General features: G+C 48.7%; 1 protein-coding gene across 1 annotated transcript in view; it reads right to left on the reverse strand.

Annotated features, from left to right (window-relative positions):
- Positions 1 to 27,092, reverse strand: part of NOTCH1 (notch receptor 1) — a 117,879-nt gene that overhangs the window by 58,196 nt on the left and 32,591 nt on the right. The window contains exons 4-8 of the mRNA XM_087943903.1: positions 8,870 to 9,132; positions 6,304 to 6,642; positions 4,556 to 4,678; positions 3,361 to 3,594; positions 1,000 to 1,155 (exon numbers count right to left, since the gene is read on the reverse strand). Of these exons, the coding sequence (XP_087800029.1) occupies positions 1,000 to 1,155; positions 3,361 to 3,594; positions 4,556 to 4,678; positions 6,304 to 6,642; positions 8,870 to 9,132 (1,115 nt within the window). The remainder of the gene's footprint in view (positions 1 to 999; positions 1,156 to 3,360; positions 3,595 to 4,555; positions 4,679 to 6,303; positions 6,643 to 8,869; positions 9,133 to 27,092) is intronic.

Below are 27,092 nucleotides of genomic sequence, written 5' to 3' on the forward strand. Positions count from 1 at the left end.
TTTGTTTTTATTTTTTTATTTCACCTCTATCTGCTCATTGAGTTTGGTCTGTATTGCTTTCTTTCTAAGACTACTTCTGAGTACGTTTTATCTCCCACTGAGAATTATTGAACAGTGGGGCCAAGTTGGAGGCATTAAAGGACATTTAATTACGTTTTGGATTTTGTTACGTTTGTGTTACACTCTGGGTCATCACAGTAACTTTGAATGGTCACTAAACTGTTGTAAGTCAAGGATTACCTCTATGGGGGATTGGCTTTGATACAAAACAAAACAGAAGCCCCCCCTGTCTCAGCTGCGGCCCTCTCCTCCTCCTTCCCCTTGTAAATAGCGTCCCTTCCCCCATCCTGTCCCGTCAGGGGGCAAAGGGTTCCTGCTGGCATGTTGGGTTTGGCCACCTAAACTGGGGGTTCCCCAAAGGAGCCAATACTGACACGCCACCCCCCAAGCTTCAATGGAGCCACATCCAAGGGATCGATGGTAACATTATCTGGTACTGCCATTAGTTAAAGTAGTATTTATCTAAGTATCTTTATATAATAAAATGTGGTTTTGGGGGGGGGGGGTCAGGATCAAGGAAACCTCACGAAGGACTTGATGAGATGATGAATTTGGAGCCAAATTCACACTGTCTAAATTCCAGCGTCTCCTCCGACCGTCAAGATGGGTGGCAAATGAATCTAATCACCCTCATTTAATGACCCTGTAATCCCTTGCATTGGGGTGGAGTCTGGGAAACCGAATGGAGCAGAGTGTTTACTACAACTTTAAAAGCACAACTATAATGACGTGGGAAAATACCCAAAGCTGAATACCATATATATATATGTTTGCACTGGTACGAAGCCGAAAGCACCAGCCTGAGGATGGCGAGTGGGACCTCGCCAAAACATCGCCAAGATACTCTTAAAGGGTTTTGTTCCAAGGTCGGTTGTTGTGTCCCAGTTCCTCCCCAGACTCTTCTTCAATCCCTCCAGGGGTCTCACGATGCCCCCTTACCCAGCAAGCATTCATCCACGTCCTTGTTGCAGGCAGGCCCCATGTACCCCGTGGGGCAGGTGCAAATGGCTCTCCCGGTGACGGGGTTGGTGTCGCAGTTGGACCCTTCGTTGCAAGGGTTGCTGATGCAGGCATCTTCCAGGTGGCACAGCAAGCCTGCAGAAGGCAGAGACCAGACTCAGAAAGACACAAACACACACATACACACACACTCACAAAGGGGGTCCCTCATCCATCCACAGTGCAGGGCGGCCAAGAGAAGATGGTCAATGGCCCCACTGCCACAATGGAGGCAACCTGGTTATTGAAACGCTTGCTTGGAGGCTAGATACTGAACTGTATCCTAGCCAAACCATCTGGGCAAAGCCAGGAAAACAATACGTAGCAAGCCAGGGATAGCTGAGAGCCGGTTTGGTGTTGCGGTTAAGCCACCAGAGGTTAGGAAACAGCAGGCGGCGAGTTCTAGTCCTGCCTTGGGGCACAAACCCAGCTGGGTTACCTTGGGCCGGTCCTGCTCACTCAGCCCCCAGGAAGGAAGCAGTGGCAAATCACTTCTGAAAACAAAATAGAAACCTTTTCAAGAGAACTGTAGGGAGTCCAGGCAGCCTCCAGAAATCAGACAGACTGAACAGAAATGTTTAAAAAAGGGTGCGAATTAGTATGCTGGTGACTGGCAGTTGCTCAGGTCTTAAACAGACCTGGTTTAAAGGGAATTGGGAAACACAGCCACAGGGTGGCTGGCCTGGGCAGCTCTGAGAAGGCCTGGCTGATCCATCGGAGTAAGTCAGTGCATTCTCAGCAGCTGGAATTGGGCTGTGGATAAACATCTGGAGACCTCTGAGAATGCAGGGACTAGCCATCCTCTTGTTCTGTTTTTTTTTCTTTCTTTTTTTTCTGGGTTTTTTTTCCTGTAACCCCTTTTTTTGGGATGGAGTCGGGGTGACTGAATAAAGGTGAGCATTTACTGGCCGGATGCCTTCCCTGACGCCTATGCAGAGTTCACAGCAAATTTTTTTCTCTTTGCACACCAAAAGAGAAACATCTGCCGCTGCCTAGGGTTGAATCCTCAGCCTCCCAAGTGTGAGGCGAGCGTCTTCACCTCTAAGGCCACCATGCCGCTCCCTCTTGTTCTTCCGTAGCCTCTGCAAATGTATCGGGACTACAACTCCCAGAATTCCTAGAGGGTTCCTGTAATCTTAGCACCTACAGAGGGAAGCAGGTAGAAGAAGGCTAGTCAACCTGTAGCAGAATTGACACAGCTCCGCTGTCGCATGGAAAGGTGCAGGAACACTGAGTGTGCTGCTGGGAATTGTGCCAGTTGCTCTCTCACAAGCCTTGCACACCTCCAAAAGAAGAAGCTAATGACTGATACTCTAAACATCTACCACCAGGAGATGAAATTCTCCGTGCTGTGTGGTCAGACTCCTGTCAGTTCCTGCGTTCCCCATGGCTATGTTTCCCATCTTGCTGTGCCCAGCACTCCAATTTTGAAAATTCAAAATCAAATTTCAAAATCAGAAGGGACCCTGGAGGTCTTCTAGTCCAGCCCCTGGCTCAAGCAGGAGAACCAATACCATTTGAGACAAGTGGCTGTCCAGTCTCTTCTTAAAGACCTCCAGTAGACAAGGAGGGATGGATGGAAACTAAACAAGGAGAGATTCAACCTGGAAATAAGGAGGAATTCCATGGAGAGCAATCGGCCCATGGAACAAAAGTTGCCTTTGGAAGTTGCGGGAGCTTCATCCCTGGAGGCTTTCAGGAAGATTTTCTGTCTTTTTTTTTGTTAGGAATTAATGTGGGAAAATACGACAAGGACATTATATATTCAATAATTCACATAATCACAGCTGTGAGATTGGCTTATGCACAACAGTGGAAACATAAAGAAACTCCAAGTGAAATAGAAATAATTAAGAAAATCTGGATGTGTGCAGAAAAGGACAAATTGACAAAAGAACTAAAAAATAAGGACGAATCAGATTATTACAAAATATGGGATAGGTTTTATGGTTGGCTAGAAAAGAGAAAGGATCAAGATAATAAGAAATTATTAAATGTATATGTTATATACTACATATATAGAATGTAAATATGTACTATTTTTTATATGTAATTTAGCAATGTAACACAACTATGAGGGTTAGGAGGATTGTACCGTGTCCATTGTTTTTAATGTTCTTTTCTGTTTTGTTTTTGTATTTGTCTAATAAAATGTAAAATTTTTTTAAAAAAAGAAGATTTTCTGTCAAAAATAGTGTAGGGTCTCCTGTGTGAGTGGGGGGGTTGGACTAGATAACCTCCCCAGTCCTTCAGACCGGCCGTACCCCAGTTCCTGCAACCATCCTTCCTCTCTCTACACACCTGTGCGTCCATGTGGGCACTCGCAGTAGAACGAGGCCACCCGGTCGTGGCAAGTGGCCCCCAGGGAGCATGCCGCACTGGCGCAGTCGTCAATGTTCTCGCTGCAGTCCTCCCCGGTCCAACCATTCACACAGACACAGTTGTAGTCACCATGGGTGTTGTGGCAGGTGCCGCCGTTCTGGCAAGCGTTGGGAATTAACTGACATTCATCCACATCTTCGGTGCAGTACTGGCCTAGAAGACCAAAAAAAAGGGGGGTTGATCCAAATTGACAGACTAGAACGCTGGGCTGTATCCAACACAATGAAATTCAAGGTAGAGAAGAGTACAGTTCTACACTTAGGCAAGAAAAACCAAAAGGACACGTACAGACTGGGTGAAACCAGGCTCAATAGCAGTAACTCTGAGTGGGATATTGGAGCCTTAGTGGACAACCAGCTAAATAAGAGCCAGCCGTGTGCAGCAGCAGCCAAAAGAACCCAATGCAATCCTAAATTGCATTAACAGAGGGATACAATCGAGATCAAGGGAGGTACTAATACCACTCTATAAAGAGCCTTAGTAAGGCCACACCTAGAGTACTGCATCCATTTTTGGTCACCACACTATAAAAAAGAGGCTGTGGTTACTTATGACTCCGACTAGCTCCATACCCGTGCTTCACTATGAAACTATGTGGTCGGGCTTAATTTTGGGGGAGGAAAATAAGGGGAAAAAATTCTGCCTCTTCCCACCAGCATCCATCGGTATTCATCTGGCTAGCGTCCTGTCAGTGTGTGAGACAGTTCAGGGCTGTTTGGAAACTGAAAGAGTATTTGCTGTGTAAGCAAGAAGGAGACAGCAAGGAGCCTGGGCGTGGCTTAGCTCAACTGTTCTGGGGGCTGGGGGATTCTGGGAGCTGAAGTCCACCAGCTGCTTAAGGTTGCCAAGGTTGGAGACCCCTGGTTTAAACAATACAGCCAAAAGACGAACAGAGGTAGATGCAAGCATTTTTACCTCTGTTCGTCTTTTGGCTGTATTGTTTTAAATTGTTAAAAGGGACTCATTGTTTTAAAATATGTTTTGCTTTAAAAAAACAAACCCTGATAGGTTGGATTTCAAATTCAGCTAAGAGAGAAAAATTTCAAGCCAATCGTTTACCCGACTTTCCTCCCTTTGGGGCTCCCTGATTTCACCCCCATCAGTGCATCCTCACCTGTCCATTCAGGTGGGCACTGGCAGTTGTAGGTGTTCACCCCATCCACACAGGTGCCTCCGTTCCTGCAGCTGTTTCCAGGACAGTCGTCAAGATTCTCTTCGCAGTTCTGGCCCGCGAAACCTGCCGGCGGAGGGGGAGCAAAAGGACAGGTGAGACCCATTCTCAGCCCCACCCACCCCTGAGAAGAATGGACAAACTGGTATGCAAGAAGCGAACCAAAGGCAAGAACTGGCCCAGGAGCTTCACAGCCTTCCTGCCATCAAGAACCACCATCCCGGCCTGAACAGCATCCGAGTCCCCAAAGACAGGAAGTCCCCAAAAGAGAAATCCAACACAGGAGAGATCATATATCAACCAGTAACAGTGAGGTGAATAATCCAGCTTTCTCCAGACTGGGACTTTCTGGGATGTTTGCAATTCCAGATCCCAACATTTCTAGCCAGCACCAAGTTGAGAATCCAACAGCTCCAAGGCCAGCTGCTTTTAGGTGATTCTCAATCTTGGCAGCTTCAAGTTTCGTGGATTTCAGCTCCCAGAATCCCCCTGCCAGTATGTTGGCTAGGGAATTCTGGAAGTTGGAAGTCCACCTCTGTTGATTTCCCAGGTTGAAAAAGGCCGGTTTAGGTACTACGAAGAAGGGGAAAGCTGGCGACCTCCTGGTTTGTTCTATTGCGAAGTACCTTCCGAAGACACACAGGTAACGGATGGCCCTGGGGCTTTTTGGATTCATGGGTTCTAGGTGCTACTTGGGTTCATTTTTTATTATGTGGTTGTGGTTGTCGCTATTACCCTGTTGCACTAATCATGATCATGGCTTATGTGGGCTGGTTTACTTCTTCATGATTTGATGCTTATCCATCATCGTCATGTCCCCAGCGAGGGATAAATTATCTCTGCAGCAGAAAATGAGGGTCTGTGTGGGGTAGTCCAGCCATCTCCCCCCACCCCTTCTTCCCCATCCGAGCTGGATGCCAGGAACAGACCTATGGCTAGCTTCATTTCCTTATATGGCTTTTCCATAGATCCCAACTTTCTCAAGGAAAAAGCCAGGGAGCAGAACCAGCAACTGCATATGTGTCTCGTTTAAAAATGGTTGTTTAAAGTATCCCAGCATCTTGCAAAAGTCCGATGGCGGAGCAGCCAGGAATGCAAATGGGGGGCATGGCAGGAAAAGGAAAGGGGTGGAACGACACGAAGTGAAGAAATCGGGGTTGGGTCTGGCTGCTGTGCGAAGGCAGCGAGCCCTCAAAATAAAAGAAGTTGGCAGAAAACCTGTGAGGTTGCCAAATCTCTGCCAAGAGCGCTGGAATCATGCCAGATGAGTGTTTGGCTATTTCCAATCATGTTCTTTCAACGTGGCTTCCACAGATGCCCTCCGTATCCCTCCTGGGTCAGGCAGGAGCTTCATCCCCGGAAGCTTTCAAGAAGAGACTGGACTGCCACCTGTCAGAAGTGGTGTAGGGTGGGGGTTGGACTAGATGACCTACAAGGTCCCTTTGTTAATCTGTTATTATTCTGTTATTCAGAAGTTGTGGGAGCTTCATCCCGGAAGCTTTCAAGAAGAGACTGGACTGCCACCTGTCAGAAGTGGTATAAGGTCTTCTGCTTGGGTAGGGGCTGGGGGGTGGGCTAGATGACCTACAAGGTCCCTTCCAGCTCTGTTCCTCTGTAAGTTAAGGGAGAGAGAGAGAGAGAGAGAGAGAGAGAGAGAGAGAGAGAGAGAGAGAGAAGGCACTCTAGCCTACCTGCAAGGCAGGTGCACTCGTAAGCCACGTCTCCGGTCTGCTGGCAGGTGCCCCCGTTCTGGCAAGGTGAGGGGTTGCAGGGCACGTAGAGGTGTTCGCAGTTGTCGCCGGTGAAGGCCTGCCGGCAGTGGCACTGGTAGGAGCCGATCTCGTTGACGCAGGTGCCCCCGTTCTTGCAGATGGGGGGCGTCCGGTTGCACTCGTTGAAATCTTCCTTGCAAGTGGCCCCGTGGAAGCCCTGAGGACACCGGCACACGTAGCTGGACTCGAAGGGCACGCACTGCCCGCCGTTGGCACAAGGGTTGGAGGCACAAGGATCGGCCTGCTGACACGTCTTGCCTGCACAGGCCAAGAGAGGAGACAATCCTGTTTCGAGCCCAAAAGTCAGGAAGGAGGAGGAACCCAGACACGCCACAAACGGGACCTTGACAACCTTCCATTTTCCAGTCCTGATCTTTTCAATGTTTTTATAGAGCGTTGCAAACACCCGTGTTCCATTTTCTTTTCTTTTTTTAAAATAAATTTTATTAAAGTTTTACAGTTTTAAAAACAAATCATATTTACAATTTTTGCAGTGCAATTTGCAGTGCAATTTTTGTGGCATTCTCCATATTCACTTACATACATACATATATACACACACAAACACACATATGTACATCCATTGCATTTACATTTTGTATTATCTTTTGTTCCTGTTATCTATCCAAACATACCATTTCTCCCAAACCACATAGTATTATTTTTCTTTCTTCTCCTGCAATTCCATTGTAAATTTATTCATTTCCGCACAATCCATATATTTTTTTTTATTATCATATTATCTGTAGGACTACTCTCTGATTTTCAGTTTTGAGCATAGGTTAATCTAGCCGATGTCAATATGTATATATTCAATTTCTTTCTCGTAATCCCCTCTAATTATCCCTAATAGGAACATTTCAGGCTTAAGTTCTATTTTTTACCTGTGTTCCATGTTCATCGGCTTCTTTAAAAATACACATTTTCTTTTTTGGCTGCCTGGTTCTATTTCTTCTACTTTAGAGTTTTTTGTATGTGTAAACTACAGGGATACCTTGATCCAAGAATTTAAACATTTTAAACCAGGACCGCGTCTAGTCCCTGTGCTGGAAGCCTGATCTCTTCCACCTCCCACATGATGGGCAGAACCAGCTAAATCAAGTGTTTTCCAAACTTGGACAACTTTGAAGATGTGAGGACTTCAATTCCCAGAATTTTCCAGCCAACCTTGCTGGGTGGAGAGTACTGGGAGTTGAATTCACACATCTTCAAAGTTGCCCAAGTTGAAGAAAGTAACACTGATCAAGAGTACAAAAAAATGGAGAGAAACCTTTGGAAAATGGATAAGAGATGGCGTTGGCACCCCCTGGTTCCATCTGTCACGAAAAAAAAAAAATAGATTTCTTTTCCTTGCATTCTTGAAGTCCGGCAATCCCAACAAGGCCAGGCTCGGTTCTGCAACTGAGAACTGGGATTCTACCAGGGATGCTCCCGGTTCGCACCGGTTCAACTGAACCGGATGTTAATTTTATATCTGGTTCACCGAACTGGTAGTTGAAATGACGGGCCGGCCCCACCCAACCCGCCCCACCCCTCACAGGAGTCCCACGGTGGCCCGTTTTGGATCCGAGGTAAATGCAGGGCCCACACGGAGGCTCAGAGAGGGTGAAAAAGGGGCCTCCCAGAGGCAAAGCGGAAGGCCGGAAACAGGCTTGTTTCCAGCTTCCGGAGAACCTCCGGAGCCCAGGAAGGGCAAAAAAACGGGCCTCCTGGAAGTTCCGGAGGGCCTCTGGAGCCTGGGGAGGCCGCTTTCGCCCTCCTGGAGGCTCGAGGAAAGTCTCTGGAGCCCAGGGAAGGTGAAAACGGGCCTCCTGGAAGTTCCGGAGGGCCTCTAGAGCCTGGGAGGCCGCTTTCGCCCTCCTGGAGGCTCGAGGAAAGTCTCTGGAGCCCAGGAAGGTGAAAAACGGGCCTCCTGGAAGTTCCGGAGGGCCTCTAGAGCCTGGGGAGGCCGCTTTCGCCCTCCTGGGGCTCGAGGAAAGTCTCTGGAGCCCAGGGAAGGTGAAAAGCGGGCCTCCTGGAAGTTCCGGAAGACCAGAAACAGGCCCGTTTCTGGTCTCCACAGAGACTCCGGAGCACAGGGAGGGTGAAAAACAGGCCTCCTGGAAGTTCCAGAGGGCCGCAGAGCCTGGAGGCTGCTTTCGCCCTCCTGGAGGATCATGAAAGGCCTCCGGAGCCTGGGTGAAAAATGGGCCTCCTGGAAGTTCAGGAAATCCGGAAATGGGCCCGTTTCCAGCTTCCAAAGAGCCTCTGGAGCCCAGAGAGGCTGTTTTTCACTCTCCTGGAAGCATGAGGAAAGCCTCCGGAGTCCGGGGAAAGCAAACCCCCCTCCTCCCCCTGCCATGGTGCAGGAGGCCTACTAGGCCACGCTCACCCGGCAGAGAACCGGTGGGTAAATTTTGTTTGGATTTTACCAGGGGTGGAGCGGCAGGCATCTCAAAAGGGGCCCTTGGGAAGGTGTGCCCATTGCTCTTTCTCTCTCTCTCACCTGACCAGCCTGGAGGGCAGCGGCATTTGTACTCGGTCAAGGTGACGAGGTCACAGCTTCCTCCGTTGCGACAGGGTCCACTCAGGCAGGCGTTCTCCTCAATGGTCAAGCACAGCTTATCGATGTAGCCCAGCGGGCAGGAGCAGACGTAATCAGGGGTGCTGCCCTCCACCACGGGGTGGCAGGTGCCGCCGTTGTTGCAGGGGGAACTGAGGCACAAATTTGGGAACTGGCACCGCTGCCCGACGAAGTCACTGGAGCATCTAAGGAAAGAAAGGAGGAAGAGGATGAGCAAGAGGCCTGCAGGAGCAATCAAGGGATGGACAGCCGTCCTTCCAATGCCATCCAAACCTTCTAACCCTCCTGCTGTTGTTGGGCAGAGGATGGGACGGAGCCGGCAGGGAAGACCGCGAAAAGAGCAGGCTTCAAACAAAGGACAGCCGTAACCACGCTGCTACGGATAACGGTCTCTAAGACTCATTTTGCAGCCCTTAGGAGGTTTCCCCCCCACCCCTTTCCTTAATGGGACTCTTAGGAGAGAAATTCTTTAAAAAGAATAAAAAGATTGCAAATTTTGAAAAAAGTAAAATAATGTGGAAAAAGTACAAAAAAAAAACAATTAGAAAGAAGCGATACTGTAAAGAAGCAACTTTCAATCTTCTTAACTGCGGTTATGTTTATATTTTTGCCGTCTCTAAGGTTACAACATAATTTAATTATTTCCACAGTCTACCCTTTCTAATCATCAAATCCATAAAATCACAAGTTCAGGTTTTTTTTTCTTTCCTTTTTAAGAAAAAAGTCCATAATACATGAAGTTATTGTCCTTTCGTTGAACAGAGAGGGTAATTGTGTTATCTCTGCTAATCCTGCATCTTCATCAACCATTCCTCCGTTGTGGGTATTTCAGAGTCTTTCCATTTTTGCACGTCATAAAAATCTCACAGCAGTTATCATACAGAAAAGCCATTTTCCACAACTCTTTTTCTAATTGTCCTGCAGGGAAAGTGCTGGTTTTAATTGAATATCCGTTTTTAAAATACTTTGGGTCACGGGCCTGTATTGAAAACCAGAATTTTCTGGCTTTTTTGCAAATCTGCCAGGCATGCTAAAACTTTTAACTCTCCACATTTCCAACTTAAATGTAAAGTACCTGTCCACATTCTAGATCGTTTTCCTAGCCCTTTGGAGTGTTTTTAAAGAATATTTTTTAAATCTCTGAGAACATTTTGCACTATAAATATGCAGGTCAATGGAAGCTAAGAGAAGAGCATTTGTTGGTTCTCTGAAATCCCCACCTATCAAAAAGCTCACTCAAAAAGCCTTTCTCTGGTTCTGTTAGATTTTCAAACCTCTTTTTGGAGCGTGGGTTGTGGAGGGGATTTACAACCAATTCCAACTTCAATATTTCCTCAACTCTGGCCACTTTAAGATAGGTGGACATGAGCTCCCTGGGAATTGAAGTCTACTTATTTTAAACTGGTTGTGAAACGCCGATTTAAATTCTGAGATTCTGGGCAAAGACGCGAATTCTACGTTAAGCCGCTTAAGATGGGAAACAGTTTGCAAATTTTGATCAAGTGATCCTGGAGAGCTTTTATGATGGGAAGTCACTTTTCCCAGCCTTGTCATCTCTTCGAACGGTCACAAGCGGTTGTAACTCAAGGACTACCTGCAATTTTCATCACGAAACTAGGAGAATTAAACTAGGTTTAATTCCCATTTGCCTTTTAATTTTAAAAGCGAATGGCTCTTTTGTGTGTATGCTGAGATGTCCAAAACCCATTTTAGTCCCTTACAAGCTTAATTCTCTGCACAATAGTTTCCATCCCTTCCTGAAAACCTGAAGAAGCTTCTCCCGTGACCAGGAATTCCCTCAAAAGGCCCATCAGCCAGAGCCTGGTGGCAGCAGGAGGGGGTTTTATTTGTGTTTTCCTTCCTTTATGTTTTGAGAGAGAGAGAGAGAGAGAGAGAGCAACGGCCTTCCACTGGTCTCGCTGGCCATCCGTGAGGCATCGCCAGAAGGAACTGGAGCCAACTGGCTCATGAAAGCAGCCCTCTCCATTTGGCAGGGCCCTTCTGAAAGGAGGTGGACGTCCCTGGGGAGAAACTGGCAACATGGCCAAGCTGAGCTCAGGCTAAACATAGGAAAGACCACCTGTGAGGGCCCTGGGTGCTCCCTGAGCTTGGGGATTCTCTAGCCAGGGGAGGAGGAGGAGGAGGAGGAGGAGGAGGAGGAGGAGGAGGAGGAGGAGGAGGAGGAGGAGGAGGAGGAGGAGGAGGAGGAGGAGGAGGAGGAGGACTGTGAGGTCCTTGGTGCTCCATGAGCCTGCTGGTTTTCTTGCAGAGGTTTCATTACCCAACTACGTAGATCACATCCTCTGCACCTGTTGAGGATCTCTGCCGTGCTACGAAGGAACCCCAAACTCCTCTGTGACGCTGGCAACCCTGACTTCCTTGCTGGCTACTTTATTCTCCCTCCATCATTTGCTTGGAAAGCCTCCAGAGAGAGAGAGAGAGAGAGGGAGAGAAAGGGAGAGAAAGGGAGGGATGGAGTGAGGAGAGAGAGAGGGAGGGGGAGGAAGCTGGCACTCTGTCAGCCGGGGAGCTGAATTGTGTGGTCCTCCTGGCTTGAGCAGATGCCGAATTTGGGACACAACTCACTGCGTCCCTGGCTTCTCAATCACAGCTCCTGCGCTCTTGGGGACACCAGGCAGCCTGTGGCCTGCAAAGCCTCCTGCCTGAGCAGGGGGCTGGACTAGAAGACCTTCAAGGTCCCTTCCAACTCTGTTATTCTGCTTCTGCAAGGGCTTGTTGGCATATTTCTGATGGCGTTGCTCCTCCTTTGCGATCTGCACCATTTCTACCCAAGAATTCCCACTTTTCCTCCTGACATTCTTGTTCTAGGCCCCCTTCAGGGACTGCCAAACGCTCAGAGGGGGAGGGCTCTGGGCCCGGGAGGTTCAAGAACTCCCAGGAAGAGGGCATTTTGTGTGCCAAAGAACTCAGTCACGGCAGAAAGCAAAGGCTAAATGGAAACTGGCAGGGGGTGGGGGATGAGGGGGCAAAGCTGTGGTTGGCAGACTGGCACATGCACTAAGTTTCACATTCTGTCCTTAAAGAGGGAGGGAGGGAGGGAGGGAGGAAGATGAGATTGAGAGGGAGGGAGGGAGGGAGGGAGGGAAGGGAGAGAGGGAAGGGGGAAGGAGAGAGGGAAAGGATGGAGGGATGAAAAGAGGGAGGGTGGGAGGGAGGAAGGAAAAGAGTGAGTAAGTAAGGAAGGAGGGAGGGAAGGAAGGAAGGAGGAAGAGGGAGAGAAGGGAGGGAGGGAGGAAAACAGGGAGGGTGGGAGGAAGGAAGGAAAAGAGTGAGTGAGTAAGGAAGGAGGGGAGGGGAGGGAAGGAAGGAAGAGAGGAGAAGGAGGGAGGGAGGAAAAACAGGAAGGGTGGAGGAAGGAAGGAAAAGGTGAGGAAGGAGGAGGAGGGAGGAAGGAAGGAGGAGGAGGAAGGAAGGAGGAAGAAAGGAAGGAAAGAAGGAAGGAGGAAGGGAGGAAGGAAGGAAGGAGAAATAGGAAGGATGGAGGAAGAGAGGGAGGAAGGAAGGGAAGGAAGGGAAGGGAAGGAAGGGAAGGGAAGGGAAGGGAAGGAAGGAAGGAAGGAAGGAAGGAAGGAAGGAAGGAAGGAAGGAAGGAAGGAAGGAAGGAAGGAGAAATAGGAAGGATGGAGGAAGAGAGAGGGAGGGAAGGAGGGAAGGGAAGGGAGGGAGGGAGGGAAGGAGGGATGGAAGGAAGGAAGGAAGGAAGGAAGGAAGGAAGGAAGGAAGGAAGGAAGGAAGGAAGGAAGGAAGGAAGGAAGGAAGGAAGGAAAAGATGGAGTCAGTTATTTTTCTCTCCCTCTCTCCCACCCTCTTTTTCTAGCGTCGCTTTCAATCCTCTTGTTGAAAACCTTCTGTGAGAATCCCCTGAAGTTTGGGGACGCTTGGAGTTAATGAGATGGGCAGAGTCCAGGCCCAACTGAAAGGAAAACGGGCACAGTAGCAGCACCCGCAGCATCTGCTGGGAGCAGGTGTGCATTTTAATGAGGGGGCAGCAGCTGCTACCACACTCACCCTCTCCCCCTGCCACCCAAAACATGGCCCTGGCAGGCCAATGCTCAACAGGCAAGGGGTTTGTGTGTGTGTGTGTGTCGTTGTGCTGCTAGGGAATTCAGCCAGATGCTTGGGCTGTGCAACAGGGTGCAGCGAGACTCCCCCCTCACCGCCCACCCACCCCCCCCAAAAAAAAGACAGGCCAAGAGCCACAGTGGAGACAGCCAGCCTGGTCAGAGAAAAGGCTGCAGTTTGCAATCCCTCCCCCCACCGGTTGGTTCTGAGAGACCAAGCACAGCACTGTGGCCTTGCAGAGCAAGAGATTTTCAGAAGAAAGAGGGACGGAAGAGAGAGAAAGAGGAGAGAGAAAGAGGGAGAGAGAAAGAAGGGGGAGAGAAAGAGGGAGGGAGAGAGAAAGGGGAAGAGAGAGAGGAGAGAAAAAGGGGGATGAGAGAGAGAGGAGAGGGAGAAAGAGGGAAAGAGAGAGAAGGGAAGAGAAAGAGAAAGGGAAGGGAGGGAAAAGAGGGGAGGGAAAGAGAGGGGCAGAGAGAGGAAGGGAGGGAAAGAGGGAGAGAGAGAGAGAGAGAGGGGAATGAGAAAGAGAGAGGAGAGGGAGAAAGAGGAAGAGAGAGAGAAGAGGAAGAAAGGGGAGGGAAAAAGGAGGAGGGAGGGAAAGAGGGGCAGAGAGAGAGAAGAGAGGGAGAGGGAGAAAGAGAGAGAAAGAAGAGAAAGGGGGGAAAGAGAGAGGAGGGAGAAAGGGGAAAGAGAGAGGAAGGGAGAAAGGGGAAGGGAAGGAAAGAGAGGGAGGGAAGGAGAGAGAGGAAGGGAAGGAAAGAGGGAGAAAAGAGAAGAGGAAAGGGAGAAAGAGGGGAAGAGAGAGGGGAAGAGAGAGAGAGAGAGAGAAAGAGAGAGGAAAAGAAAAAGAGAGAGGGAGAGAGGGAGGGAGAGAAGGAGAGGGAGGGAGGGAGTTGACCGGCTCACGAATTCTGGGAGTCCATTCCCACCCCTTCTCTCTGGTTATTGCCCTCCAGGCCAATTGCCACCCAGACTGCAGAGGAGACCAAGCAGCGTTTGGCAAAGTGAGGCTCACCCAGCCAGGATCCTCCTGCGCCACCAGAGTGTGTGGCATTTACCCAGGAGGGGCTTTCTCAAGTGCCAGTCCAGAGCTGAACAGGTGGTCGATTTAAACTGGGCAAGAGCGCCAATTCTGCCAATGTGCATCATTGGTTCCGGTGCAAGTTTGCGTAGGACGAGTTTATATCACGTGTGCCAATGAGGGTTTCACTCAGGTCTAATTTTCAGGCTTTTTATTAGAGAGGGCACCATTTGGCCCACTCCACAGAGGTGCTTCCAGCTGCTGCTGGGCACAGCCCCTCCCTGCCAGCCTTCATTTTGGACAGTTCCCTCCACTCCACCCAGGCTCTTGCAAACCCTTAGTCCACTCCACCTGGGCAAACCCTTAGTCCAAAAGTTGTGACCCAACTCCTAATCGTTTTGGTACAGAACGGAATGACTCCAGGGGTAATTGCAATATGAGCAGACCCTTTGGGCGCAAAAGAATCCAGCTAATTTAAGGCCCAGCGATACTCAACAGAACATGCTTTAAACACGCGAACGCACACCCAAATTCTGCAATCTGTTTAGGTAACACCAGAGCAGTCAACCTTTGGGGACGCAAGAATTTGGAGGGGCTCACGGACTGTCACAATGAGCAGGCACAAACCCTTTCTTGACCCACAGGAAAATTAACCCCTCATAGTGGAGGCTGTTCCTCCTTTTTTTTTGGGTACCTGGGATCCCACCTGCAAGGCAATGGCGACCTCAACGGCTAGGGGCGAGCAAGGGTGAAGGCAGCCTGGATGCCTCGGGGCGTTATGGGACAGGCGAACGCCAACCCGCCTTAAACCTAAGATCTACAAGACTCCCTTCCAGCCGGTCACCCTGCATGGCCCTGAAGGCTGGGCCGCAACAAGAGGGACCGCAAGCTCTCTCCGTGCCATGGAAAGGCGAAGGATCCGTTGGATATTGGGCACCTCCCTTCTGGGCCACGCCGTTCGATCGCATTTTGGTGGGGCACCACTAGATGAGAGAAGATGAGGGAAGGCCGGCTCCGTTGGGATGGAGACGTCCAGAGAGCAGCACCTCCCACCGTGGCCAAGACTGCCCACCAAGTAGAAGTCAGTGGCCGGTGACCTTACAGGCATCCAAAACAGCGATGGCGAGACACCCTCAGCAAAGACAGGCAAGCCATGTTGCCGGAGCCCTGGAGAGGCAGCTGACGGCGCAAAGTGGCACTCAATGAGCCGAAAAGCGGACCCTACATGAGGAGGAGGAGGAGGAGGAGGAGGAGGAAGAGGAGGAGGAGGAGGAGGAGGAGGAGGAGGAGGAGGAGGAGAGAAGAGAAATAGGAAGAGGAAGGAGGAGGAGAGGGAGAGGAGAGGAAGAGGAAGAAGATGAAGGAGAAGCAGAAGGAGAAGATGAAGGAGAAGCAGAAGGAGAGAGGAGGAGGAGAAGTAGTAGTAGTAGAGTAGGAGGAGTAGTAGTAGTAGTAGTAGTAGTTGTTGTTGTTGTTGTTGTTGTCTTCCACAATCCCCCTTGGACCTTTACTGGCTCAAAGGCATGGCTGGAAATAACAAGTTTGTGTCCGGACAAGGTTTCGCTTTGCAGTCCATCCGCCGACTATCCCTCCCACCCCGAAAGCAACTTTTGAAAGGAAGAATCAGGCCGGGGAGGGAGCTTGCTGGGTGTGGCAGGCGCCCTAGAAAGTGCTACGTCCTTCTTTCCCCTGGGCTATGACTGTCATCCATGGCTCACCCACCCTGCCGAAGGCTAAAAGGAAAACCTCCCGAGGAGGATCACAGTGGTGGTGTTTTGCAAGCCTCTTGAACCCTATTCCCCCTTTCTTGACCTTGGGTCAATAATTCAAGAGCATCCCCCCTTCTGGATTCCTTTGCACCACAACCACCCGCATTAGAGCGGTTTTCAAGCAGGAGGCCCTGCCCAGAGGGCCGTGGTCAACATCTCTTCCCAAAGACCCGGACGAGCGACTTCTGATCTTGATCAAGCTTCGACATTGGAGCGTCTCCAACACGGGACTGGCCTTATCTGCCGAAGAGCTTCAGCCGGGGAGATAAAAAATTAACGGCTGCCAAATAAGCCACAGATACGGATTGGAACGAGGCGACAGATGCATCCCAGGCAGACACCAACTGCAGGAACAGGTGCCTCCAGGTGTGAGAAAGGGACTGGGTTAGACACACGGACTAGTTTTAGCACCGACTCCTTCCCGATTCAGAAGGAAGTCAGAGCAGCCACGGGGAAGTGCATAAAGCACGCTCACTTTGGTGGTCTTTTCCCTCGCTCTATTATTACCAGTTCTTCTCTTTTCTGCCATCCTGCAGTCAGCCCAATCTCAGAACAGAACAATAAGAAATTACAAGGGACCTTGAAGGTCGTCTAGTCCAACCCACTGCTCATACGAGAAACCCCCTTATACAAAGGGTCTTCAAACTTGACAAGTTTAAGACTTGTGGACTTCAACTCCCAGAATTCCTGAGCCCTGCCCTATACCATTCTGCTGTCCAATCTTAAAAGCATCCAGGGATGGAGCAGCCGCAACTTCTGCAGGCAAGCCGTTCCACCGGTTGCCTGCTCTCACCGTTAGGTAATTTCTCCTTAATTCCTGGTTGCTTTGCTCCACGATTAGTTTCGATCCTTTGCTTCTTGTCTTGCCTTCTGGTGCTTTGGAAAATAAAATAATCTTTGGGGCAGCCCCCTCAAATACTGGAGCGCTGCTATCACGTCATCCCTCGCCCCTTCTTTTCATCGAGACATACCCCAATCCCTGCAACCCTTCTTCGTGTGGTTTTTAGCCTCCGGTCCTTTCATCATCTTTGTGGCTCTTTTCTCCACTCGTTCCAGAATCTCAATATCTTTGAGACTGAAAGAAAACCACATTTGGGATTTTTGCACCCTTCGGCAGGGAAAACCGAGCTCTGCTCCCACAACGTCACAACTTTACTAATTATTTGTTTGTTTGTTTATTTGTCAAGCATGTGTTAGATAACAGATATAAGTATAAACGTGAAATGGGTACAAATAAAAGGGAGACATTAGGACAGGGATGGCAGGCACGCTGGTGAGCCTCTGCGTGCCCCTTATTAATGTATTAAATTAAATTAATTTCCCTCTCTATTAAACTTTATTCCCTCTCTACTTGGACAACTGAATGGGTACATCCCTGGCTCCCCTTCCCTGGCTCTCAACCGCCCCACTCTCAGCCTCTCTTATTAGGGATAATCGGATAATCAGAGGTGAATATAAGAAGGACATTGAATATATGATAATACATAGAATAATGTAGCTAGAATAATGAATGCCCAAAATTGGAAATTAGAGAGTAGTCCCACAGATAATACGATCATAAAGAAAATTATGGATTGTGCAGAAATGAATGAACTTACAATGGAATTGCAGGAGAAGGAAGAAAAAGAATATTATAGGGGTCTGGGGAAAATGGTATGCTTGGAAGAAGAAAATATGTAAAATGTAAAATGTAAAATGTAAAATGTAAAATGTAAAATGTAAAATGTAAAATGTAAAATGTAAAATGTAAAATGTAAAATGTAAAATGTTATGTATGTATGTATGTATGTATGTATGTATGTATGTATGTATGGTATTCAGCTTTGTTCGGGTATTTTCCCACGTCATTATAGTTGTGCTTTTAAAGTTGTAGCAACGTTTCGGCAGAATCTCATCTGCCATCATCCAGGCTTCGGTATTGTGTGTATTGTGTTCGTCTGTGAGTCAGACGTTGCTACAAGTCTAAAAGCACAACTATAATGACGTGGGAAAATACCGAAACAAAGCTGAATACCATACATACATACATACACACATACATACATACACACACATATATATGAATGAAAAAGGAAAAGTCAATGCCACAACTTATTGCAAAAATTGTGGATATTATTTGTTTTTAAAAGTGTAAAATTTAATAAGAATTATTTAAATAAAAAGAAGAAGAAGAGGCAGCCATAAAAGTATTCAGCCCCCCGGGGAAAAGCTTTGGTTATCCCCCCCCCCCCCAGCCTTCCCTAGGCCAACGGGGAACGATGGGGACCGGAGTCCCGTCCATCTCAAGGGTACCCGCTTTAGAGACGGTGGCCCCAGAGCGGCTTAAATCCCAGGGCCACGGGAGGGTGTTCGGTTACCCCCGCCGGCCGCGTTGGATACCCTGCCTCGGCTCTTCCCATTGTTCCTCCGCCTTTCTTCCCCCCTCCTCCTCCTCCGACCGAAAACAGGTTTTGTTTCCTTCCCGCCTCCCCTCTATAGAAATGCTGTTTCTCAACACATCCCGAGGCAGATGTTTGGGCGACCTTTCACCCGTGATTAATCCAGAAGGTTGGCTGGGCCTTTTCACAATGCCAGCTACCATCTGCCGGGCGCAGAGACAGATGCCATGCACAAACACAACGCCCCGCCATGCCTCCCCCCCCCGCCATCCCTCTCGCTCCCTGGGTTCGGTTTGAAAAAGAGAGGAGAGAAAAGAAAAGAGAAAAGAAAAGAAGCAGCCAAAAAGAAAAAAGAAAGGCCTTCCCAAGTGAATGCCGACTAGGTCACTGCCAATCTTAACACAAAACAGGGAGGGGGAAAGCCCAGCCTGGGATCCCATTTTAACAGAATTCCAGAGCAATATCTCTCTCTCTCTCTCTCTCTCCTTCTCTCACTCTAACTCTCTCATTCTCTAACTCTCTCTCTCTCTTTAAATCATTCTCTCCTTCTCCCTCCCTCCCTCCCTCCCTCTCTCTCTCTCTCTCTCTCAATCACTCTCTCCTTCTCTCTCTCTACCTCTCTCTCTCTCCTCTCTCTCTCCTTCTCTCACTCTAACTCTCTCATTCTCTAACTCTCTCTCTCTCTTTAAATCATTCTCTCCTTCTCCCTCCCTCCCTCCTCCCTCTCTCTCTCTCTCTCAATCACTCTCTCCTCTCTCTCTCTCTACCTCTCTCTCTCTCACTCTCTCTCTCCTTCTCTCCTTAACTCTCTCATTCTCTAACTCTCTCTCTCTCTCTTTAAATCATTCTCTCCTTCTCTCCTCTCCCTCCCTCTCTCTCTCTCTCTCTCTCTCTCTCAATCACTCTCTCTTCTCTCTCTCTACCTCTCTCTCTCTCTCTCTCTCTCCTTCTCTCACTCTAACTCTCTCATTCTCTAACTCTCTCTAACTCTCTCTCTCTCTAAATCACTCTCTCCTTCTCCCTCCCTCTCTCTCCCTCCCCCTCTCTCTGTCTCAATCACTCTCTCCTCCTCTCTCTTCTTCTCTCTAACTCTCTCTCTTTAAATCACTCTCTCCTCTCTCTTTAACTCTCTCTCACTCTCTCTCTACCTCTCTCTCTCCTCTCTCTCTCCTTCTCTCTCTAACTAACTCTCTTTAAATCTCTCTCTCCCCTCTCTCTAACTCTCTCTCTCTCACTCTAATCACTCTCTCCTTTTCTCTCTCTCTCCCTCTCTCTCTAAATCACTCCCTCCCCCCCCCCTCTCTCCTCAAAGTCCAAAAGTTTCTCTCCCTTTTGGAAACCTGGCGTGGAAGTTTGAGAAGCCCCAGAAGTCCCACCTCCCTGTTTTATCTTTATGTCGTTTGTCATTATTATTACAGACCCCAATGGAGGGCTGGTGGGGGGGAGTGAGGGAGTGTGGGGGAAAGGCCAGCCCGAGGGTGTGGGCAACTCAAACTGGCTTGGACTCATCCACAAATCTGCCCCTCCCCAGAAGCCCCAAGATCGTTGCTTTTGGTGCCGGATGTGGCTTCTGGATCTGCTCTTTCTGGGCCAGAGCTTTGGGGAAGGAAGCACCCCTGGGCCCCAGAAGCCAGTAAGGCCACACCTAGAGTCCTGCATCCAGTTTTGGTCACCACACTATAAAAAAGAGGTTAAGACTCTAGAAAGAGAGCAGAGAAGAGCAACTAGGAGGATGAGGGGACTGGAGGCTCAAACCTACGATGAAGATTTGCAGGAACTGGGCCTGGCTAGTCTAGGGAAGAGAAGGACCAGGTGAGACAGGATAGCATCTTCCAATATTGTTGTGGTCGCCGGCAGCAGGTGCAGACAGCAGAGGTCTCTGACAGTGAGGACAAAAGGGAACCAGTCCGGGAGTCTGGCAAGGACTTCGACGAGGGTCCTGCGTCTGGTGCAGGGATGGGGCCGGGACTATCGGAGAGTAGGGTGCTGCCTTCGGAGCTTGTGGAGTCTGGCAGCAGTGATGCAGAGGCCCCCGAGGAGCCTGTGCCGAGTGCGCGTGTGCGCAGAGCTGCTCGAAGGAGAGAGGGGGCGACTCAGGAGTAAGTCTGGAAGGCGATGGCCCCTCCCATAAGGGATAAAAACCAGCCCTCGGGGATGTGTTCCTTGCAGGAAGCAAAGAAGTTCTTTAGACTCGGAGCCCTCGTTGAAGTCCTGCTAACTCCAGTTTGTTTTTGAAACTTCTGTCGGTGGATATTTATCACTAATTAGACTTCTGCTCTTGGCAGCCTTTTACAAACCTTGAAAAGGCTTGCTTTTATCTCGGACAACTAGGTTTAAATGACTCTTGGCTGGGAATGCACAGAATTCCCAGCGCCGCATTAAAAAAAGGTTTGCTTTTATACACAGTTTGTGCTTGTTTAATTCGAACAAAGCTTGGCCCGGAACAAATACTTGAGAGGCTGCCCCAGAGAGGAGGAGGAAGGGGCCAAACTATTCTCCAAAGCACCTGAAGGCCAGACAAGGAACAATGGATGGAAATTGAACAAGGAGAGATTCAACCTGGAAGTAAGGAGGAATTTTCTGACGATGAGAACAATCAATCCATGGAACAGAAGTTGTGGGAGCTTCATCCCTGGAAGCTTTCAAGAAGAGACTAGACTGCCACCTGTCAGAAATGGTATAGGGTTTCCTGCTTGGGTGGAGAGGGGTTGGTCTAGATGAGCTCCAAGGCCCCTTCCATCTCTGTTAATCTGTTTCAAGGCGGCTGGGGCTGCAAGATCTCGGCCTTGCTCAGTGCATCCCCAGCAGGCGCCTGTCCAGCCCCTGCTTGACCTTCTCCAAAGAAAGGACCCACACCCACAAACACACACACACACACACACACACACCGGGTATTTTGACTGATCAGCTCCCCTTTCCAGCTGCTCTGCTTGTCAGAAAGCTTGGCCACCGCCCTCCACAGAACCCAGATTAACATCTTGCAACAAAGATTTCCAAACGGTCCTCTGCCGGAGACCCTGATACCAGCTGGGTCACACGCTGCTCACTTGAGGGCGGTCACGTCCAGCAACCGCTTCTCTGCCCTTCTCCTAAGTGGCCGTGAGACGGTTCCATCTGCTCCACAGCAGGCGGAGGATCGCAGTGTCCACCCAGGGGGCTGGAGACCCATGGTGCTGGGCCTAGTTTCTTCTTTCTTCTTCTTTTCCTCCTCCTTCCTCTTTTCTTCCTTTTCTCCTCTTCCTTCTCCTCCTCCTCCTCTCCTCTTCTTCCTCTTCCTTTTTTCTCTTCTTCCTCCTCCTCCTCCTCCTTCTCCTCCTCCTCTTCCTTTTCTTCCTTTTTTCCTCTTCCTGCTCCTCCTCCTCTTCTTCCTCTTCCTCCTCCACTTCTTCCTCTTCTTCCTCTTCCTTTTCTTTTTCCTCTCTTCTTCTTCTTCTTCTTCTTCTTCTTCTTCTTCTTCTTCTTCTTCTTCTTCTTCTTCTTCTTCTTCTTCTTCTTCTTCTTCTTCTTCTTCTTCTCCTCCTCCTCCTCCTCCTCCTCCTCCTCCTCCTCCTCCTCCTCCTCCTCCTCCTGCCCTATCCATCAGCAGACAATGGAAATCATGTTGGCGATCCTATTTTTCTCAACAGCCGAGTTTTGTCCGAACTGATCCCTTAGATTTTGAAGCCCTGAGGTTCTTCTTCTCCCTATCATAATGCAAGGACTTTAGTTTAACAGATTAACAGAGTTGGAAGGGGGCTTGTAGGTCATCTAGTCCAACCCCCGACCCAAACAACAGACCCTACACCATTTCTGACAGATGACAGCCCAGCCTCTTCCTGAAAGCCTCCAGGGGTGAAGCTCCCACAACTTCCGAGGGCAACTTCTGTTCCATGGGTTGTTCTCACTGTCAGAAAATTTCTCCTTATTTCCAGGTGGGAATCTCTCTTCCGTTTCTATCCATTATTCCTCGTCTCACCCTTCAGGTGCCTTGGAAAATAGCTTGACCCTCTCCTCCTCTCTGTGGCAGCCCCTCAAATATTGGGAGGTGGCTATCATGTCTCCCTTGGTCCTTCCTACCCTGGACTTGCTCTGGCTACCCAGAACTGTGCACAGGGCTGTAGTTATTCCAGTCGTGTGAAGTTGGGCTTCCTCCGGGCACGACCATCTAATTCCATTCTCTGAAGGTAAAGCAACCTTGGAAATACTCGGAATAATTCTCTGAATTCAATCATCTATCTCTGCAGTAACTGCACTGGGCCCAGGGGTGCCTCCTCCTTCCTCCTTTCTCCTCCTCCTCCTCCTCCTCCATGGGAAGTGTCTCAGATAATGGAATCCCCTTTTGTATTCCCCACGGCATCCTGGTTACACGCATCCACTGCAGTGCTGGATAACTTCCTCTAGATGCCCAGGTGCTTTTAAGGGCTGTTATCTCTAGCGCTTAATGATTGATTCAGCTCAAAGTTTGAAGCCCATTACGAAGCCAATAAATTCAACGCCTCCATCCACAGCCAGCAGCCTGGGGGAGGAGAAACAGCCTCGGGGAGAAAGTTTGGCCTGACTTCTTGGCTTAAAGATTAAAAGAGGAGGGCTGACTTCTCTCCACCCACCAGAGTTTTATGGTCTCCATCAAAGGAGTCACCATATAAAAATGGCTCGGGCATTGCAACCTCCCAGGTAACAAGAAAACACCGGATATTTGGAAAAACGTAGTTCCCTCTGCAAAGGGAAGCTTCTCTCAAAAACTCCAGCCGGAAGGCAGCAACTCTGCTCCCAAATCCCCAAAGCTCGATCGGTTTCTGCAAAAGGAGCCAATCAATACAGCTAGGCTACCAGGCCCAAGTTGATCAATAAAACTGCATTCAGCTTTCAAGTCAACTCCCAGTTGAAAACAATTCAAACATCATAAATAAAAGTATTTTTCTGGTCCCCCCCCCAACTCATTAAATTCTCAATCAATCCAACAGGCACGGAGCCATAAAACCAGGTTAACCCTAACCCGGCTTAGCATACTAGGTAAACAATCACCATTTGTTTGTTTGTTTGTGTTTAACCTGGTGCGAATACAGCAATTTTGTCTGTTCTCTCCCTCGATTCACATTCAAGCCCAATTCCCTGCTTTTCGCTACACAGAGAGAGTCTTTTGACTTATGAGCAACACTGGAGCAGAATTTCCAACTGCTAAGCGAAGGCGGATGGTTTAATGAGTGGTGCCCAATCTTTCAATGATCTTTTTTGCCACGGTTGCAGGGCTGGGCTGCTACCGGTTCGCACTGGTTCAAGAGAACCGGTAGTTAATTTTTGTGGCCGGTTCAGGGAACCAGCAAATCCCTGTTGTGGTTCACCGGCAGCAGGTGCAGATGGCTGAGGTCTTGGAGAGTGAGGACTCAGGTGAGGGGCCTGTGTGTGATGCAGGGATGGGGCCAGGACCATCAGGGAGTGGGGTGCTGCCTTCGGAGATGGTGGAGGCTGGGAGCAGTGATGCAGAGGCCCCGAGGAGCCTGGGCCCAGTACATGTGCGTGCAGGGCTGCTCGAAGGAAAGAGCAGCTGCAGGAGCATGGGTGACTCGGGAGTAAGGCTGCAAGGTGATGGCCCCTCCCTTAAGGGATAAAAGCCAGCTGAGAAACCAGAGTGCTTTGCAGGAAGCAAAGAAGTTTTTGCACTCAAGCCTTGTGGACATTTGGAATATCTTGGTTGGTGTTTGGGAAAAGGCAGGTTCACTTAACGACCAGCTTACCAACTTATCAACGGCAGGGCTTCACCTAACAATGGTGGCAAGAAAGTAGGGCAAAACTCACTTAACAAATGTCTCAGAATGGCGGGCTCCATGATGGTCGTAAGTCGAGAACCACCTGCTATTTGGCATGCTTCAGGTGGGGTTCCCCCATTTCTCCAGATGCAAAGAGGATTTCACGTCTGCCTTAAGCTGAGCCTCCCACACACACACCCCAGAGTGGCTGACTCAATATCAGGCGGCAGATTTTTAGGAAATGAAATAAGTGTTCCAGGAAGGTTTTTCAGGATGCGCCCAGAAAACAAAGAAGTGGGAAAAAGGCATCACACACACACACACACACACACACACACACACACACAACCCTTCTTGGGAGATGGTCTACTTCTCAGCCGCAAAGTGATTTAGCAGACCAGATTTAATTTCATGGGAGAAAAAAAATAAAAATAAATCTAGCTTTTTTCTGTGTAGAATAACTCTAGCTTTAAAATAGCCCCTCCGGCCAAAAAGAATTGAACCGAACGCTTGTTTGTTGGTGGCAGGAACTGCAGCACAGTATAGTCATGTTTAACGTAATTAATATTTAGAGGAAAAAAAGAGGGGGGGAGAAATCACGGTTAACAACCGGGTTAACAAAGCAATTAGTGTATTCAAATTCATGCACTCCGCTAACAACTTGCACGATGTTAAATTTTTTATTGCAATCCCTGTAAATATTTTAACACCTGGCACTGCAAAGTGGCCCCACGTTTCCATTATCTAATTTTGAGAAACACAAAATCAGAGGTCCCGAGAGGACAATCAACATAAACGCTTCACCTAATTGTTTTACGATGCCTCCAGACCTTTGCACATAAATATGTACACTGCACAAACACCTGAAGAAAACTTTTACAACGTTTGACAACACATCAGTCATTCCCATTCTCCAATCTGACTGGTGTATTTTATGGTTTTTACAGTCACTGTTACTAATTAATTTTGTAAAAAAAAAAGGCCAGCACTAAGAAGTTTCCAAACCAAACCTCTGAACTGCAAACAGGAGGGAAGCAGGAAAGAGCTGATAGCTCTTCTATTTTCCCCCCCCAATAGATAGAATTTGGTGTCATCCCTTTCTCCGGCGAACTCTTCAGACTTTTAAAAGATTAAAAAACAGACATCATCAAAAAGAGGTTAAGACTCTAGAAAGAGTGCAGAGAAGAGCAACTAGAATGATGAGGGGACTGGAGGCTAAAACCTAGGAAGAACGGTTGCAGGAACTCGGCTTGGCTAGTCTAGGGAAGAGAAGGACCAGGGGAGACAGGAGAGCAGCCTTACAATATTTGAGGGGCTGCCCCAGAGAGGAGGAGGAAGGGGGTCAAGCTGTTTTCTAAAGCGCCTGGAAGCCAGAGAAGGAATAATGGATGGAAACTGATCAAGGAGAGATTCAACCTAGAAATAAGGAGGAATTTCCTGTCAGGGAGAGCAATCAACCCATGGAACAGAAGTTGCCTTCAGAAGTTGTGGGAGCTTCATCCCTGGAGGCTTTCAAGAAGAGACTGGACTGCCCTCGGACAGAAATGGCGTAGGGTCTCCTGTTTGGGCGGGGGGCTGGACTAGATGACCTACAAGGTCCTTTCCAACTCTGTTAATCTGTTAAAACATTACGCCAACATCGCTGCCAAGAAAGACTTTTCTCACCAAGGATGTTTTTTTAGAAATTTGGTCAAGCGAAGGCCCCAGTCTAGAAGCTCAGGAGATGCAGGTTCTAGTTCCGCCTTACCTCTGAAAGCCAGACTGACTTTGGACCAACCGCCAGGAGATGGCGAGTTCTAGTTCTTGATGGTAACACTTACGAGACCAAGTAATAAGGAGAGGATGGGACCTTCTGGACACGGAGAATTATAGCTAGTTTTCAAAAAAAATAAATTCCATCCATGAACAGGTCCACCTAATCTGCTTCCTTGTGCCTGGGCAGCAATTAGGGTCACTGTTCCCAGCCTAGTATCCTCCAGGAGTCTGGACTTCAAGTCCCAGAATTCCCCAGCCAGCACAGCCATTGCTAAGGATTCTGGGTATTGAAATCCACTCACTGAGAAGCAAACCAGATAATTAGGCAAGCCAATTCTAGTTTTCTTACTTTACTGCCAATGAAGTAGAATAGAATATAATAGAATAACAGAGTTGGGAGGGACCTTGGAGGTCTTCTAGTCCAACCCCCTCCCCAGGCAAGAAACCCTAGAGCAGGGGTGTCCAACCTTGGCAACTTTAAGACTTGTGGACTTCAACTCCCAGAATTCCTCAGCCAGCAAAGCTGGCTGAGGAATTCTGGGAGTTGAAGTCTACAAGTCTTAAAGTTGCCAAGGTTGGACACCCCTGCCCTAGAGCATTTCAGACAAATGGTTATCTAATCTCTTCTTAAAAACTTCCACTGTTGGAGAATTTACTAACTTCTGGAGGCAAGTTGTTCCACTGGTCCAAAGTCTTGCTGGTGCATATAACGTAGCTTCTAAAGAGGGCAATAAATCAGGGTCCTACACTGGGATTTATAATAAGCCAACAATCATGGTTTATTCAGCCACATACATTAAAGAAAGGGCCAACTTATGCAAGGCAATCCAAACCGTACTGAAGAAAAATCAAACCTCTGGCCTATTTTTCTGGGTCAACGTAGCTCTTAAAAGTATTCAGGTGGAAATTAACTTGGATACATGAATGAGCATCTGATAAATGGCCCAGGTGGAGACTTAAACCAGGTTTTCATTTTTAGAACCTGCTATCATTGTGAGTAGGAGGCGGTGGCCCAGGGGCTAAGCCGCTGAGCTTGTCGATCAGAAAGGTTGGCAGTTCGGCGGTTCGAACCCCCAGCGCCGCGTCACGGAGTGAGCTCCCATTCCTTGTCCCAGCTTCTGCCAACCTAGCAGTTCGAAAGCATGCAAAAAAATGCAAGTAGAAAAATAGGGACCCCTTTGGTGGGAAGGGAACAGCGTTCTGTGAGCCTTCTTTGGCGTTTAGTCATGCCGGCCACATGACCACGGAGACGTCTTTGGACAGCGCTGACTCTTCGTCCCCTCCCACTTGGGACTGTATGACTGTAACTTTGTCGCTTGTATCCTTGTGATTTATATTGACTGTTTCCTAGTGTGATTTGATTGCTTATTTGTACCCTATGACTATTATTAAGTGTTGCACCTGATGATTCTT

This window comes from Notechis scutatus, chromosome 15, assembly GCF_049901735.1.
Source record: "Notechis scutatus isolate UNSWTSFEM ecotype Mainland chromosome 15, rNotScu1.2, whole genome shotgun sequence".
NCBI lineage: Eukaryota > Metazoa > Chordata > Lepidosauria > Squamata > Elapidae > Notechis > Notechis scutatus.